Raw genomic sequence first — 14,797 nt, forward strand, 5'->3', positions numbered from 1 at the left:
CGTTGCCTTAGTCAAAAGCAGGAGTGAATGGTGTTGAGGACATTTCAAGGGGGAATTTCAAAATTCCGCACTTGTTTATAAAAAATTCAGCCTTCTCCTCTGTGGGATTTTTTTCTAATAAACTAGATTACTAAATCCACTGTTCCTCCCAGAGTACTTATCTGGTGCATTCTTCCATGCATAATAGCTGCCTATAAATAGTTAAGATTTTTTTTAAAGGAATTTGCAGTTTCCAAAAGAATTCTTTGATGCGAGAGGAAGAAACGTTACTGAAAATAGGAGAATCTTCTGCAACTTTTCCTGTATATTTATTTATAGCCATTTTTAAACTAAAAATTAATAAACCCTTACAGTGGGGAAGCAAGGGAAGAAAAATAGCCTGTGTATTTTCCAGCAGATATTTTTAAAGATCAGTCAAAATGTAATGATACTTATAAAGCAGATGTTAAGAGTACACAATGCTTTTAAAAATAACTGTTAGATTTTAGTTTTTCTGCCTTTAATTTCTCAAGATTTATACTCGGCAGGGTAGGGCATGAATTCAAATTGTGGTAGAGGTTACAAACATTGACTTTTAGTGTCATTTTGGCTTCCTTTTCCCTAAGAGAGCATGGGTCTCAGTTCAGACATGGTGGTGCAGCTACAGTCTTCATGGTGCTTCAGTTAAACGATGTTTTGCATGTGGACTCTGCAAACAATGGAATGCAAAACTAACAGTCACCTTAATACTGAAAGTAGTATCAAGTTGTGGATATTTCAAATCTTCCCTTTATTCTTTTTTAGATTATAATTATTGAGCTGGAGTAATATTTCAAGTGAGATAGCACTTCATTAAAAATGTATTTATTCAGGTGTTTAAGGAATTAAAAAATATGCTACCAGGTGCTAAAAGTACTGCCAAGAGAGCTGGGTTCAGTTTTTAATATCGAATGTGCTATGGTGGTTAAATATTTACACTGAAGGTCACTGCCGTTATTTGCTGTTCACTTTTCAGTGTGCTTGGCAGTGTTCATTAGAGCTCTGCATCCCTTCCACTCGAGTATAGAGGAAAAAAGCTATCGATCCCACCAGAGAGACAAAAGCAAACCTATACTAACCCAGAAGGAAATTGTGTTTATCATGGTAGTTTCCTCTCACGTGGGGACATGAAGTGACTGTCAGAGGAGGGTGGCTGGGCCCAGGGAAGTAGGAGGCTCTGGAGAAGAAGCTCATGTGAAGGCATGGTTCATAAATACAGTGAGAGTGAGGTTCTCCCTCAGTAGTGAGCACCACACCTGCCCACTGTACTGCTATTAGACCTTTTGTCTTTTAAGAAAAAAAAACAAAAAAAAACAACACAAAAACCTCACAACAACAAAACCCCAAAACTGTCATGTTGGAGGCTGATGCTTTCAGGTGGACTGTGCTTTTTGACTGCGTGAGGATTGTGTCTGTGCTTAGACCATTAAGACTGGGGAAACGTGATCTCGTGGTAGCACCACAGGCCATTTCCTGCAGCTGGTTGCTGCTACATGTCTGTTGCCCGTGCCTATAATGAAGAAGGTGGAGAATAAATGGGAAGAGAAGGAGAAAGGAAAGCTGACTGACTTGAGTCTAAAACCTGTTGTAGTTCTCTGTGTGGAAAATGCCCAACTGCAGACTGTCAGGTTTTCTTTCTGTGTTTGATCAGTACCCATTAGCTTTCTTGGATCCTTTTTGAATATCATCATCTAGTTAAAAAGCTTCTTGATTGCTCTTTATTAATTTAATGTTATTATAGCATCCATTTCATGATTTTGATAAGCAGAGTCATCTTTTTGAGTAAAAGTTCTTCCTGGCTGTGTGTCCCGGGTGAGTTGGGTAGTTCAGCCTTCCTGCAGTGTGTCCAGCTTGGTTTTACCTGCAGGTATGGAGCCGAGAAAGCTTGAGGCAAAATGTGTGTGTGTTCCAGCTATGTCCTGGCTGTTCCAGGCTGGTGAGGGTTCAGCACGTGACACGAAGAACTTGTGACTGGCCAAGGCGCTGGCTGTGTCGTTGTTGGCAGGCTGAGGTTGCAGAAGTCTTGAGAACAACTGCATAAAACTATTCTGGTTTGCAAAAGATGTTTTCCTGTGGAACAGTTTCAGATGGCAGAAGTGACAAGCTGCAGAGCTTCCTGTACCTGCATTTAGTTCTATTAATCGGAGCCAATATTTAAGATGATGATTTTGTTAGAGCTCTGTGCTTTTACATTTTGAATGTTTTTTAGGTTTGTGTTTTCATACAATGTTAAGGGCATATTTTTATGTTGGCGGTAGTAGTGCCTTGTTCCTGTTTAGTGCTTTTTCATCATTACATGTCAGATCACTTTGCAAAATTAGTGTCGTTATTCCCTTAAACAGATAGACAAACTAATCAATACCCCTGCCAATGTGTTCTTCCCCTATCTGCCCCAGGGTGAAGGCAAATGGGCTCAGGCTCATCTTGTTTCTAAACAGATACTATTACTATGTCAAGATCATTTTCCTGATCCCCCCCCCAATATTTCTGGGTTCTAAGGGCTTCCTGTGATGAGTTATTTTCAATCCCTGTTGTGAAAAATTATTTTCAAAGCTGTAATTTTTGCCTTTAGGCAGTTATTAAATGGGACACAAAAGAGTGTAAAACTCTAATCAAAAATATACTACCGATACTTGGCATGATCTAATTCTGTGTGCAAGGTTTAAGGTGATTTTTACCTGGTCTTATGTTCTGTTCTTTATCATTCTGAAGACCAAACTACAGCTGTGGTAGGGATAGAGCTGTATCCTTAACCCCAGAGGAAGTGAAGATCTGATGAGACATGCAACTTTCTTTGTAGTTCCAAGTAATCTTGAAAAATTACTGCTGCTGCATGTTGGTGTTTTTAGTTACAACCCCATAATGCTGAGGGTGGAGGAACCTTTACAGAATGAAGTAGAATTGCCAGTAATTTTCTCCGCATGGTGGAGACATTGGTCTTGGTGGTTATAGAGCAGTGGCCCCCTGTTGATTATGCAAGACTTTGTAAAGGCTGTGTGGGAAACCAGGCATTTGGAAATGAAGGAGCAAACTTAGAGGAAATTTCTAGATGGCTTCCTTAAGCATGTTTCCTAGTTGCACCCAGGCAGACCTAGAGAGCCTTTCACTCCCACCAGCAAAAATAAATTAGCAGAGAGGACCTGATTGTGTCTGATTGAATGGAGAACTGAAGAGTCCTTTGGCCATGCCCATATTTTTTCTGGAGAGAGATTATGTTATGACACTGAGTGAACATCTGAATATTCAGTATGGCTTGGCTTTTTGCAAGCAAATGTTTGTTTGGTTGGGTTTTTTTCCAGCTTTAACAGTTTATTGCTTGTCAGTAACAGAAAATAAGTAATCCAGTCAGATTTTCTGATAAGCCGTTTGGTACCATGGAGGACCCCAGGGTACATATTCAAGTTGTGTGCTTTTGAAAATGTTTGTTTGAAGAAATTTGTTCCAGAGTGCAGACTTTTTTTCTTAGCAGACGGTACCCTCCTTCAAGGCGAGCTGCACGTTGTGCTCTCTGTGGAAGTACATTTTGATGACAGTAATTGGTCAGTGACTGTCAGGTCTTATCAATGAACTTTTATCATTTCACTTCCAACCTTCTTCCTACATAGGTGTTCTTTACTTGATGGAACATGAAGAAGAGTATGTTTTCACCCTGCCTAGTGCCTATGCTCGCTCGATACTTACTGTCCCATGGGTGGAGCTTGGAGGGAAAGTCAACATCAATTGTGCCAGAACGGGCTATTCTGCTACGGTCACGTTCCACACCAAGCCGTTCTACGGAGGGAAGGTCCATAGGTACGGGAATGACTGTCTTATTCTTGTTTACCTGCTACTGGATTTCAGTGGAAAGACTCTTGGGCATCTGTTCGGTTCTTCTGTTGGAATATTTTATAGACAGCTATCTGAATTTCTTTTCCTATTAGTGTCTGAGATGACTTACAGCTTTAGAGCACAGTTTATTGTAGTTATACATTTTTTTATTGTTTAACTGAATTGGATGTATTTCTCTCATTAAACTAAAGTGAATGTATTCTTCCAGGCTTTGTTGCTTGTAAAAATTGCTGTAAGTGCATGATCAGAAAAATGTTATGCAGAAAAGGCAGTATTTCTGCTACACCAGCTCCTGGTGCTGTGCGAGTCTTGTAGATGAACTGGTATTCCTGGTGAAGCTCCTGTAAGGAGGAGAGAAGTGAAAGTGTCGCTGCCCATAGCAGTAGCTCCCTATTGGGGACTTGCACTTCTGCACTGGAATTCCAGATGATGAAAATATTATTTATGTGTCTTTGGTTCGCCTTTATTAAGGGTGTGAAGAGACACTGTGCAAGACAGCTTCCTGTCTTACTTCCATGCTCAAGTTGATGACCCAATCGTTAACATACATAGACCTCTTTCTTGTTCTGCTGCGGACTGTAGCAGTGTCCATGAGAAGGCTGTGCTTTTGCATGGTTACCTCTGGTTTATTTCAGTTGGTCCAATTATTCTTCCATATGTGTGTCAACCATTATCAATATTGTGTTCAGGCAAATGTCAAGACGGGCTGTTTTGACAGGGGTTTTTCGAAAAGGTGTAGATTAATAATCGATGCCATCAGGGTGGGTGAAAATTGGGGAAGATTGTGCTGTATTAGTTTAATAATGTAAAAACTTAATTGGGTTTACAGATTACTTGACATGGCTTGCTGAAGCACATGTGTGCATGTTCAGACACACACACACGAAACTTCTCCCTGCATTTCAGTTTTCCAGTCCTACCTATCTACTTTGCTCACTCTCAGACCAGTTCTTGGACCACTGAGGTAGCTTTAATCGTTGCCTCTCAGCAGCTGAGAAGTAAACTTGCAGAGCTAAAGAAGAAAATAAAGGTACCTGAAGTCTTTGACATAGGTATCTGACAGCATTATGTTCAGGTGTGAAAATAACATGTACTGAAAATGTCACATGAATGTCAGGAGTTGTTTTTCAGGTTGATGAGGTAAACAGTTCTGTGTTAGAGCTGAGTATCAGAGTTTTAAATTGGGTTACTGCTGTACTTTGGGAGAATGTCGTCCAAAAGCTATTGCTGTGTTAGCAGAGCTTTCTTGAGTTGAGGCTTTCTTTTTGGAGAGAGCGTCACTACTTTGCTTGAAAAATTACTTTGTATCTGTAGAAAGCTGCTTGTAGCCTTAGCTGTGGTAGTGCTCCCATATGCTGATAATAAATGGTATCAGTTATTTTTGTGGTCTTTTTTTCTTCCCTCTTGAATTAGGGTTACAGCTGAAGTGAAACACAATCCCACTAACACCATTGTATGCAAGGCACAGGGAGAATGGAATGGTACACTGGAATTTACTTACAGCAACGGAGAAACCAAAGTGATTGACACTAACAAACTGCCTGTTATCAGGAAAAAGATTAGGCCGATAGCAAAGCAAGGCCCACTGGAATCAAGGTAAGGGCAGAGGCATTAGTGTTCTGCTTCTGAACCTCGGATGGGAACAGAACAGGGAAGAAAACTGCAGTTATAAATGGTGTGGTTCAAAAATGCCTCGCTTCCTACAGCATGTTAATCTAGGCACAAATAGTTGAAGCTGTGTATTGGTTCTTTGGAACATAAATTACATTATAGCGATGTATACATCAGTTTTTTAGAGGGGGAAAATGCTTGTATGCGTTTTAATGAGCATTTGGAAAATGGTAATGCAGTGCTTTCACCTGCTTTTTTGAGTGATTGTAACATGGTAGTCACATTAGTCAGTTTGTTGCAAGTAATGTTGCATCTTATAATTTACACTGGAATTTCATGTTTTATATAGTTTAGAAAAAATATATATATATGTATAAAAATATGTAAAATGTGATGCAATGTGAGATATAAATACACACACACACATGGTTTTAAGGCTCTCAGCACCCACATCACATGCCTAACTCTGACTAGGTACATTAGAAAAAAAACTTGTTCTGTTATTTCCTGTCAATAACTGTTGACGCTTATCTTCAGAAAAATCAATATTTTTATTGAATTTAGGAACATTTTATTGGAGGATGAGTTAAGCTTCATTTTATTATCTGTAAATATGTTCTCTTTATTGTACAAAGGTGTGTCTTGAGTCATTGTGCAGGGTCAGATATAATTTTCCTACTTTCTAGACATGCTTGCTTGTCACAAACTCATTTTTCCCCTGTAGTTTAGGAACTGAAAACTTGGAGTAAATAAGGAAACCAGTAGCTCTGCAGCGTATTTATTGTATTTTTTGGATACTAGTAAGCAAATTACAAATATCCAGTGTTTCTGCAGGATATGCAGTTTATCAGATTGCAAACAGAAACTCATTTAAACACCCCTGGAAATATGTGAAAGCTGCAGTCTATTTCTTCTCAGTATTTTTCTGGGCAAAGTTTCTGCTAGGCTCATATAGTGTGAGAAGGCATTGCATCTGAATGTGGTCAGTTGTGTGAAAAACAAGTTTGGTTATATACTGATAATTATTGTTAACTGGAAATATAGAGCACAGACACAGAAGGGCTCCCTAGAATCGGTGCATCAATTCCTCTGTTAGTAACCTGGTGGGAACAGTCAGAGTCCCAGTTTAATGTACTCTTGGCTTTTGGCTAACATTCCCTTATAATTCAAAAATTTACCTGCAAATGAATGCGGAATAAACGCATCTCATTTGGGGGTGGATCATCAGTAAAGAATGTGAAGAGCAAATGATAAAAAGAAATCCATCTGCTTTGAGAAAAAAGCTCAGGTTGTGAAGAGTCAGGAGCATGAACAAAAGCTATTGAGAAAGTTAACTTGCATGGCAAAATACTGGGAGTTAGACAAATCCGAAAGTCTGGTCCACAAATGCAATTAATATCCTAGGAGAGTGATGGTTGACAAGCTATGTGGCTTGCAAAAATGGCACGGAGAACATGGCATCAGTCTGCCTCTCACCGTACTGTTGTCTAGCCAGGCACTCAGCTGCGGCAGAAGTGTTCTCACTCTGTCGCTTGTGCTCCTTCTCCATCATGCAGGCACCTTTGGCAACATGTCACCAATTCTCTGAAAGAAGGTAATATTGATGCAGCAACAGAACACAAGCACCGCCTTGAAGAGAGACAGCGAGCAGAGGAGAGGCAACGCGTGGCTCTTACAACGCTGTGGAAACCAAAATATTTTGCCAAAGAGGTGCTTTCATTGTCTTGTTTTAAAGACCCTATAGCGTGTTTCTGCATACAAGAGGATGCTAGTACAAATGAATTGGTCTGTGGTTTTTACCATGGGCTAGTGGTGTTGTATACCACTGATTGTTTTAAATTCTATTTTTGCCAGAGTCTGGCGCTTAAAGAAGAGCAATGGATTTTTCCATGTCCATATTGTGAACTTGTTCACTTTCCTTCGGTTAGATTTATTTTAACCTGAATTTTTGGTACCTAATGTTAGGCACTTAAAGCTATGGTTTTTTTACCTTAAAATCCACACCTTAATTTGCAAATGCAAATTTGCAAATATACTCGCATCCCCTACTAATCTTGATCTCAGCACACTAAAGTGAACACGATCTAGGGATATTTGTCCGATGTAAGTAAGCATGGACATCTTAAACGCAGTCTTGGGTTTCATCTGCTTGAAATTAAACAGATTTTACTAAGTTCATCTTTGCCCTTTCTTAGAGGAAAGGGGGAAGGGAAATAAGACTGACTGAGGGACTTACTGTGTGACTGTGTTGTTACGTTAGCTGGTATATGCAGCTATTTAAACCAGCAGTTCATCTGTTGCATCTTCCCATTGCTTCTCTTCCCCCTTGTAATTTTTTCCCTTCCGCCCAGATTACCTGTAAATTCATTAAGCACAGAATTTTCAGATGACAGCGATGGTTTCTTGTGTTGATTAGTATTATTTTAGCTTTTATGCAGACATACACAGATCCAGTGTGTATAAATCTAGTTTGTAAACTCTCCCTAATTTTCTTGCAGGGCGACGGTTGGCTATACTTGAATCCTCTCTGGAAGACCCATTGATAGGATAGAGCAGTTGCCTCATAACTTTACCTTAAAGGAATTAAAATGATACAGTATGTAACTTCAAGATGTCATTGAATAGGTCCTGTCATCAGAAGATACAAACGAGAAGCTATATACTGTGAATGATGCATCTCAAAATAACCACAAGCTCAAGTTTATTCTGGAGCCATTTTGTGTGTATGGATACACAAACACACCCGCACACATCCATATATACACACATATATACACGCAGTGTGTATGTGTTTGTGTGTGTATTATTTACACTACATGTAAACAAGTATAAACACTAACAGTGATTTAAAGACCTTTTCCTTTAAGTGTTAGGGCATAGAACTCTGGCTGGACTCAGCTGGGGTTCCCCGAGTTGTGTGCTTGCAGGATCAGGCCCTATGATAGTATTTAAGAAAATACTTTTTTATTAGTACTGGTTAAGGTTTTTCTATTTTTCACTTTTGCCAAAAATGTTTTGCACTTAAAATGTGACGTGTCACTTAATGGCAGTCATTCTGTCTAAACAGTCATTGAGTAACTCACTTTGACATAAGAATGATACACTGACAGCGCGCTCGCTCTTTGGGATGCTGATTTAAGAGCATGTTTCCTGTCACTTACGAGTGTGAATTTTCTGCCATCTTATAAGAAGTAGCAATACCTTCTCAAGAACATTTGTTCGCACTAACCCGTTGTGTCCTCACTTTTTTGTTTGTTCATACTTCCAGCTGTTTAATAGATTTCTGGTCACCAGTGAGCCAGCTGCTCTGGTAATTTTGATCTTGCTGTGTAATGTTCTCTGGCTACTGTCATGCCAATGCTTTTGGGTTACATGTTCTGCTAAATCCCTCTGGCAGAGGTAGCTGTGGTGTTCCAGCTCACTCTTGCCTCAGCGTTCCACCCCCACGTAAGAGAGGCATAGCACGTCATTGGGCTGTGCCTGAGACACCCCAGTTCACAGCCTTGCCTTTTAAGTTAAACCACTGCTGATGTGTTCACACTAAAATGTCGGGATGTGCATTGAGGCGGGTGAGGCTGGGTAGGAGTCCTGTCCTGCTGTGTTGCTGTGACGGGCGTCAGCCTTCCCCACCAGCCGAGAGGTGGGTTCTGTACGCTGCTCTAGGAAATTAGACAGAGTTCATCTGGTCAGAGCCCTTATTTCTGTATTAAGGCTCCAAGCAGACCTGTATTTTGATTTCTTTTGCTTTTGCCCTGGTCAATCCTGTAGCTTGGTCCTGCTTTGTAAGGTAACCACTGTGACACTAAGAAAGTGGATCCTAGAAGTGTGTTAAAGCTTCGTTGCTTTTTAGTTCGTACTTGTTGAAAGTGAAGGGGTTTGAGAGAAGCGACAACAAAAGGCACATGTAAAATGTGCTGACTTCTGCTCAGTGCTGCTTTCAGTGCCCCATAAAGAAACCACTATATTTCTAACATACAGTAGCATGGATGCCTACCTTTCTGTAGTACTGATTAATTTTGTGCCTTTTGTCTGCTTTCTTAATAAAATAGCTTATGCTTTATAGATATTACACAAATATATTTAGGTCAAAGCACTGCTTATATCTGTTCTTGTGCGTCCTGCGTTTTGTAATTATTTTTTCGGTAGATTTTAGAATCTCTTGAGCAATTCAAAAGGCTAAACAGAGGTGTGTACACAAGGAAACGTGCCATTAGTTGTTCATTTGGACATAATATTTAATAGATCTTTACATTTGAACTTCAGATCCCTATTTAATTAAGGTGTGGCTCCTTTTCCTCCTAAATGCTATTTTGTCTGCTTGTATGTACTTTTTTTGCACATCAGAAAGATTCATGTTATAAATGATTTAAATCCTATTTTTTAAAAAAATGTGGACTGTATGAGCTTGGTTTTGTAACTGACACTTTTTTTTTTAAAGGAAAACAATCTTATTTTTAGGAATAGTTGATGTTTTTCTGTAAAAAAGCCAAAATGATGCTGTCATAGTAATCACTGAACTACTACCAAGTATCATCAGGAAAATGTGTACTTTATCACCTGCAAGAATTAACTTTAATGGATCCACTCTTGTTCTAGAGGTTAGTCTGATAAGTAACTAGAACTAGAAGTATTCATACAGTTTGTAGTATCGTCACAGAGAACAATCGAAAATGGAGAACTAAACACGTGGAACATTCTCCCAGAACTTTGACTTTCACACACCAAAGAACAAGCCACATACTCACTAAAAATAGCCATTGAAAACCTCTCTGTCAGGCATGCAGGCCTGTGCTCCTGAAAGAGTAGACCTCTTTCAGCTTTGATGGTGTGACCGTCGAGGCTACAAAGATGCTGTAGCTGTTCTTTTAAGGAGAAATTAGAATAATTTTACGCTTGTAATTTATTGAAGATTTTTTTCTGTCTGCATGTTTGGTTGTTTCTGCATGCCGAGAACATTCCACTTGTGCTCTGATAAATGGTTTTGTTCTGATGCTGTGAAGAATCCCCTGATGCCATTACTGCTGTTTATTTTCCAAAGTAACTTGGGAGAGGCAAACATACAAAGTCCTTTCTGAAAAGATCCCATCAGCGAGAGATTCCAGAACAAGATTCACAAATGTCATTTCATTTTTCTGATAGTTATGTGTTCAGTATATTTTACAGGACTGAAAAGTAAATATTCATAAGCCTTATTCTGTAGGTTGTTCCAATAGCTGTCTTGGACTTGCAAGTAAATATTTTCCTTTTCGAGTAGCCAATGTACACTCTGAATTGTAATGTAAAAACCTCCATGTACTTCGATTTTTTTTTTTTTGTGCACACCTGTAGAAAGCCTATGCAACCTTTTCCTTTCTTAAATTATAAATGTTCAGAAAGAAAATTTATACCTTTATCATTTAAAAGATGCTCTGGCAGTCTCTTCTGATTTGCCTTCCTTTCATAATTTGTGAATTTAAAAATGACAATGCTCATGAATAAAAGATTTGTTTCATTTAGTAGTGGGATGCCCTTTCTCTTTCCATTGAAGCATTAGTTAACTGGTACCAGTTACTCAGATGTCCAGGAGCGGTGTACAACACTCAGGGTACCTGTGAGCTGTTTGCACGGTCCTGATAGAAGCGACTTACCAGCTGAATCCTGGTTTGTTGGGGGGGTTTTCCGCCCTGTTCATATTGCCAGATGCTGTATAGGTAAGTTTTTGTTGAAATTGGACAGCACTACACAGGGAAAACAGGGCTGGGCAGCATCACAGCTTTAGGAAAGGCTGGGGAACGTATGCCTTATTTTGACAAATAAAAAGGACATAGGTTAAGGTGTTCCTTTGTTTCTGAAATCATATTTCATTTAATCTTTGTCATTAACAGAAATCCTTGATTAGATACCTCTTAAAATACAACTCTAAATTATTGCAGCATTGGACACTTGCAGGGGGGGGAAAATGTGCTTAGAGGCTTTGTGAATGCTGGTCAACATTTTTCAAGTGTTAGATAATGCAGTTCTGGTTTATTTTAAACATTAATCCACAGTGTTGGAAACTACCCTGCCAGAACGCTTTGGTTTTTATGCAAAACAGAAAGCAACACTGGCTGTAAATAGGAGAAGAAACACTACCCAGTCGTGTTCCTTGACTTTCGTTGCATTTCTTCAAGGCGATGTCTTGGACCAGTTTATACATTCGGTTTAAAGACATTAAAGACGTTTATAGTCATAGCCAAACATGATTTATTCTCAGTTTTTACTCCTAGTGGGATCAGTATGTACAGAGGGTTGAGTCAAAGCATTTAACTGGTTTTTCGAGAGTAAATCTGTCAAGATATTTAACTAATGACTTTTCTCCCCCTCTGTTATGGAATTACTTCCACAAGTCAAAATATTTCTTCTGGGATTACCAATAGTACTGTCTGCCCTCGCTGCTTTCAACAGTAATGATTAAGTGATACAGAACTTGGGCAATACTGGCTTCTAGACACTTGCAGTTTGAGTTCCTTAGCAACTGAAGACCAGAGCCTGGCTTAAACATTTTTTTTACTTCAGATTTTACTGTTTTGTGGCAGTTATGCTTCAACATCTTCCACATTTGACCTAGTAGAACAACAAAAGGATGGCTGTAGCTAAGGAAATAAACCAGTATGGAAGATATGTTTGATAATTATGCAAGATGCTAGTATTCTTTGCTGGTACAAGTATGGTTCAGTTTTCAGGGAGAAGAGGTAGAAGTTGGTTTAGCTGAGTAATTCCAGGATGCAGGTGGAGAACCAGGTAACCTACGAGGTGTGCAGATTCCTGAGGAACCAAGGAAGGTGATACAGTGCCTGCCAGTTCTTCTTTGTAACTTTGGTTTTTCTAAGTGGCTGCCTTAATGACTGCAACTTTTCATTCCATTTAAATGCAGAACATTGGCAGAAGCCTTGAAGTCAAGTTAGATTTAAGAAAGCTCAGGTAAGTGGTAGGCAACTTTAGGCCCAGGCTGGCTAAGATCCCTGGAGTTAGCTTATTTTTCTTTCACGTAGCTTTAAAAATGCTATAAAAGTTGACAGGATTCACTTATTTCTGCGCTGTTAAAGAGAACACTGTCAGCCAAGATGGAAAACAAACTGACAGAACTGTAAAGATACCTAAAGAGGGGAGGGGAACCTTTTATTTCCTGTCTTAAACCAAGGCTGAGTTACTGCCAAACCACAGACTGACCAGCAGCATCTGCTCTGCTCCCTTTCAGATGTTCTTCCAAATGTTAGATGGCTTATTTCTTACCAGTGGTGAGTGGGCAGGACGCAGATTTGCTTGGAAGAAGCAAGATATTACAAATCGTGCATCACAATCACCCCTTCCGCTTGTGGTAAGCAACTGTAACAGCTTGAGCCTCTCCAGCTGCTGGAAGGATTCACTGCAACGTGTTTGGGAAAGATGGCTGCTGTTCTCTGAACATATTACAGCCACCTGAATTTCATCACAGCCAAGGCCCTACATGTGGCTTAATAAATTTAACCTGGAAGGATGTTAAGTAGCTGCTAAGTAGCTGCTGTGGCTTCATTACAGCAACTTCATGAGGTCGGCAGATTTGCATTATGGTGTTTGCATGATTTAATTTATCACTAGGACTATAAGCAACACATTATCAAGTTAATCACAACAAAACTGACACAACACCCTTAACACAAAACTTGATTTAACTTTATTTTCCCCTACAGTCAACAACTGGTCTGCATTGAGCTTTAAAGCAACAAAATAAAATGAAATCTCCAAACGACAGGGGCCAGAAATCCAGATTTAATTACCTTTGTGAAAATGTTGCAGCTGTAGTATTGGTCTGTGTAAACCATTGGAGTCAAAAATGAGTTCATAAATCAAAAAAATATTCTACACCTTGGGAAAGAAGTCAGCAGTAACATTCTCACAGAACACTGTAAATTTACATTTTCTTCATGAAAGGTACATACTATTCTGCATTTTACATCAAAGTATTGATGCAAGTTTTGTTTCTATAAAAAGTTACAACCTGTGGCAGGAAAACAAACTGCAAAACCCTTTCATTTTAATTAAAGAAAATTTTCAAGTCTGTATAAAGTTTTCCTATAGCTGGAAAGTGAACATGTTCAGTCTCCATTTATATTTTAGTGCATTTAATCTGACGGTTTTCACCACTTTAAAAAAAAAAAAACAGTATAAAAGACAGACAAAGCAAATAGCACTATAGCAGTAATTTCTTCAATTCATTTAAGCACTCTAAATAAAAATGCAGAGAAACAGATTTCCAGAAAAACTTTTACCCTCACAAGAAAGGCAGTGAGGGGGGGGAAGAGGTTTGCAAATCCTCTGCCTCCAACAGCCACAGAAAAGGGGTTTTGTATACCTGTCAACCTTTTTTTCCCCCCCCATTAAACAGGCTATACTTGTTTTACCAATGTAAACATTTATCTAAAATAGTTTAATTTCTGTTCCGAAGCACCAGCTGCAACATGGTGCTCAGTTGTATGTTACTATAGCATTCATCACTGTCGTTTCAGATTTTTCAGGAGGATACAAATTTAGCCCTTGTGTCTACAGTGTGCAAGATTTGCCTTGTCTACCTTATGAAATGACAGTGTAAGGCAGCAATACTGCAACCCCATGTTAAACAAAAGCAGCTGGTCCAAGCTAAACTAGCATCCAATTGATCTGTCCTCCTGTCATCTCCTGTGAAAACTGCAGCTTTGCTTCTTGCACTCCAGATCAAAACCAGCCTGCAGCAAGAGGTAAAGGACACCGAAAGAAACCATTGAAAAATAATCACGGGAGTAACTTATTTTGAAAGTTTAATTTCAGAGAGCTCTGCTTCCTCCTAGTTGTTGAAAACAAGTCATTTTTAGATTTCACCATTCCAGTTTACATACTGCTGCTATTCAGCTGAACAGTGTTTTCCAAAAAAGATTGACAAGTATGCATGTGCCAAGGACCAAATTACAGGGTTCTTTGGTGCAGTCAGTCCAAATTCTCAACAGATTTGAAGGATAATATGTACCAATAAAAAAAATGCTGCTAGACTTGGATAGCAGCTCTGTCTTGCTTCACATTACAAATCTAAAACAGCTGTTCTCAATAAGCCAATATTTTTAATCAGACATTGCCTGAAAATTTTGTACAATAATCTGGACCAATGATGGTTCTGTACCCTCATGTTGCTGTGAAACATGACTTGAGCTAAAGGCAAAGACTGGTTATCTCAAGGACAACTGCTTCGTATTAGCAATCGGAACAGTGTATTTAAACTGTCTTCCTGTTGGGTCTCTTGCCTTTCTTTAAAATTAGTTTATTCTTAATGTAGCCACGCTTCCTTTTGGAGGTCTAAAAAGAAAAACAGAAT

General features: G+C 39.1%; 2 protein-coding genes across 2 annotated transcripts in view; one reads left to right on the forward strand and one right to left on the reverse strand.

Moving 5' to 3' along the window:
- The window catches only part of OSBPL10 (oxysterol binding protein like 10), a 122,940-nt gene extending 112,018 nt beyond the window's left edge, over window positions 1-10,922 (forward strand). Inside the window, exons 9-12 of the mRNA XM_072853923.1 lie at window positions 3,624-3,810; window positions 5,260-5,442; window positions 7,014-7,167; window positions 7,956-10,922. Of these exons, the coding sequence (XP_072710024.1) occupies window positions 3,624-3,810; window positions 5,260-5,442; window positions 7,014-7,167; window positions 7,956-8,000 (569 nt within the window). The 3' untranslated portion in view covers window positions 8,001-10,922. The remainder of the gene's footprint in view (window positions 1-3,623; window positions 3,811-5,259; window positions 5,443-7,013; window positions 7,168-7,955) is intronic.
- Window positions 10,923-13,106: 2,184 nt separating this feature from the next.
- STT3B (STT3 oligosaccharyltransferase complex catalytic subunit B) overlaps window positions 13,107-14,797 on the reverse strand; it is a 53,581-nt gene continuing 51,890 nt past the window's right edge. The window contains exon 16 of the mRNA XM_072853924.1: window positions 13,107-14,778. Coding sequence (XP_072710025.1) covers window positions 14,698-14,778 — 81 coding nt within the window. The 3' untranslated portion in view covers window positions 13,107-14,697. The remainder of the gene's footprint in view (window positions 14,779-14,797) is intronic.

The sequence above is a fragment of the Ciconia boyciana genome, chromosome 2 (genome assembly GCF_034638445.1).
Source record: "Ciconia boyciana chromosome 2, ASM3463844v1, whole genome shotgun sequence".
Taxonomy (NCBI): Eukaryota; Metazoa; Chordata; class Aves; order Ciconiiformes; family Ciconiidae; genus Ciconia; species Ciconia boyciana.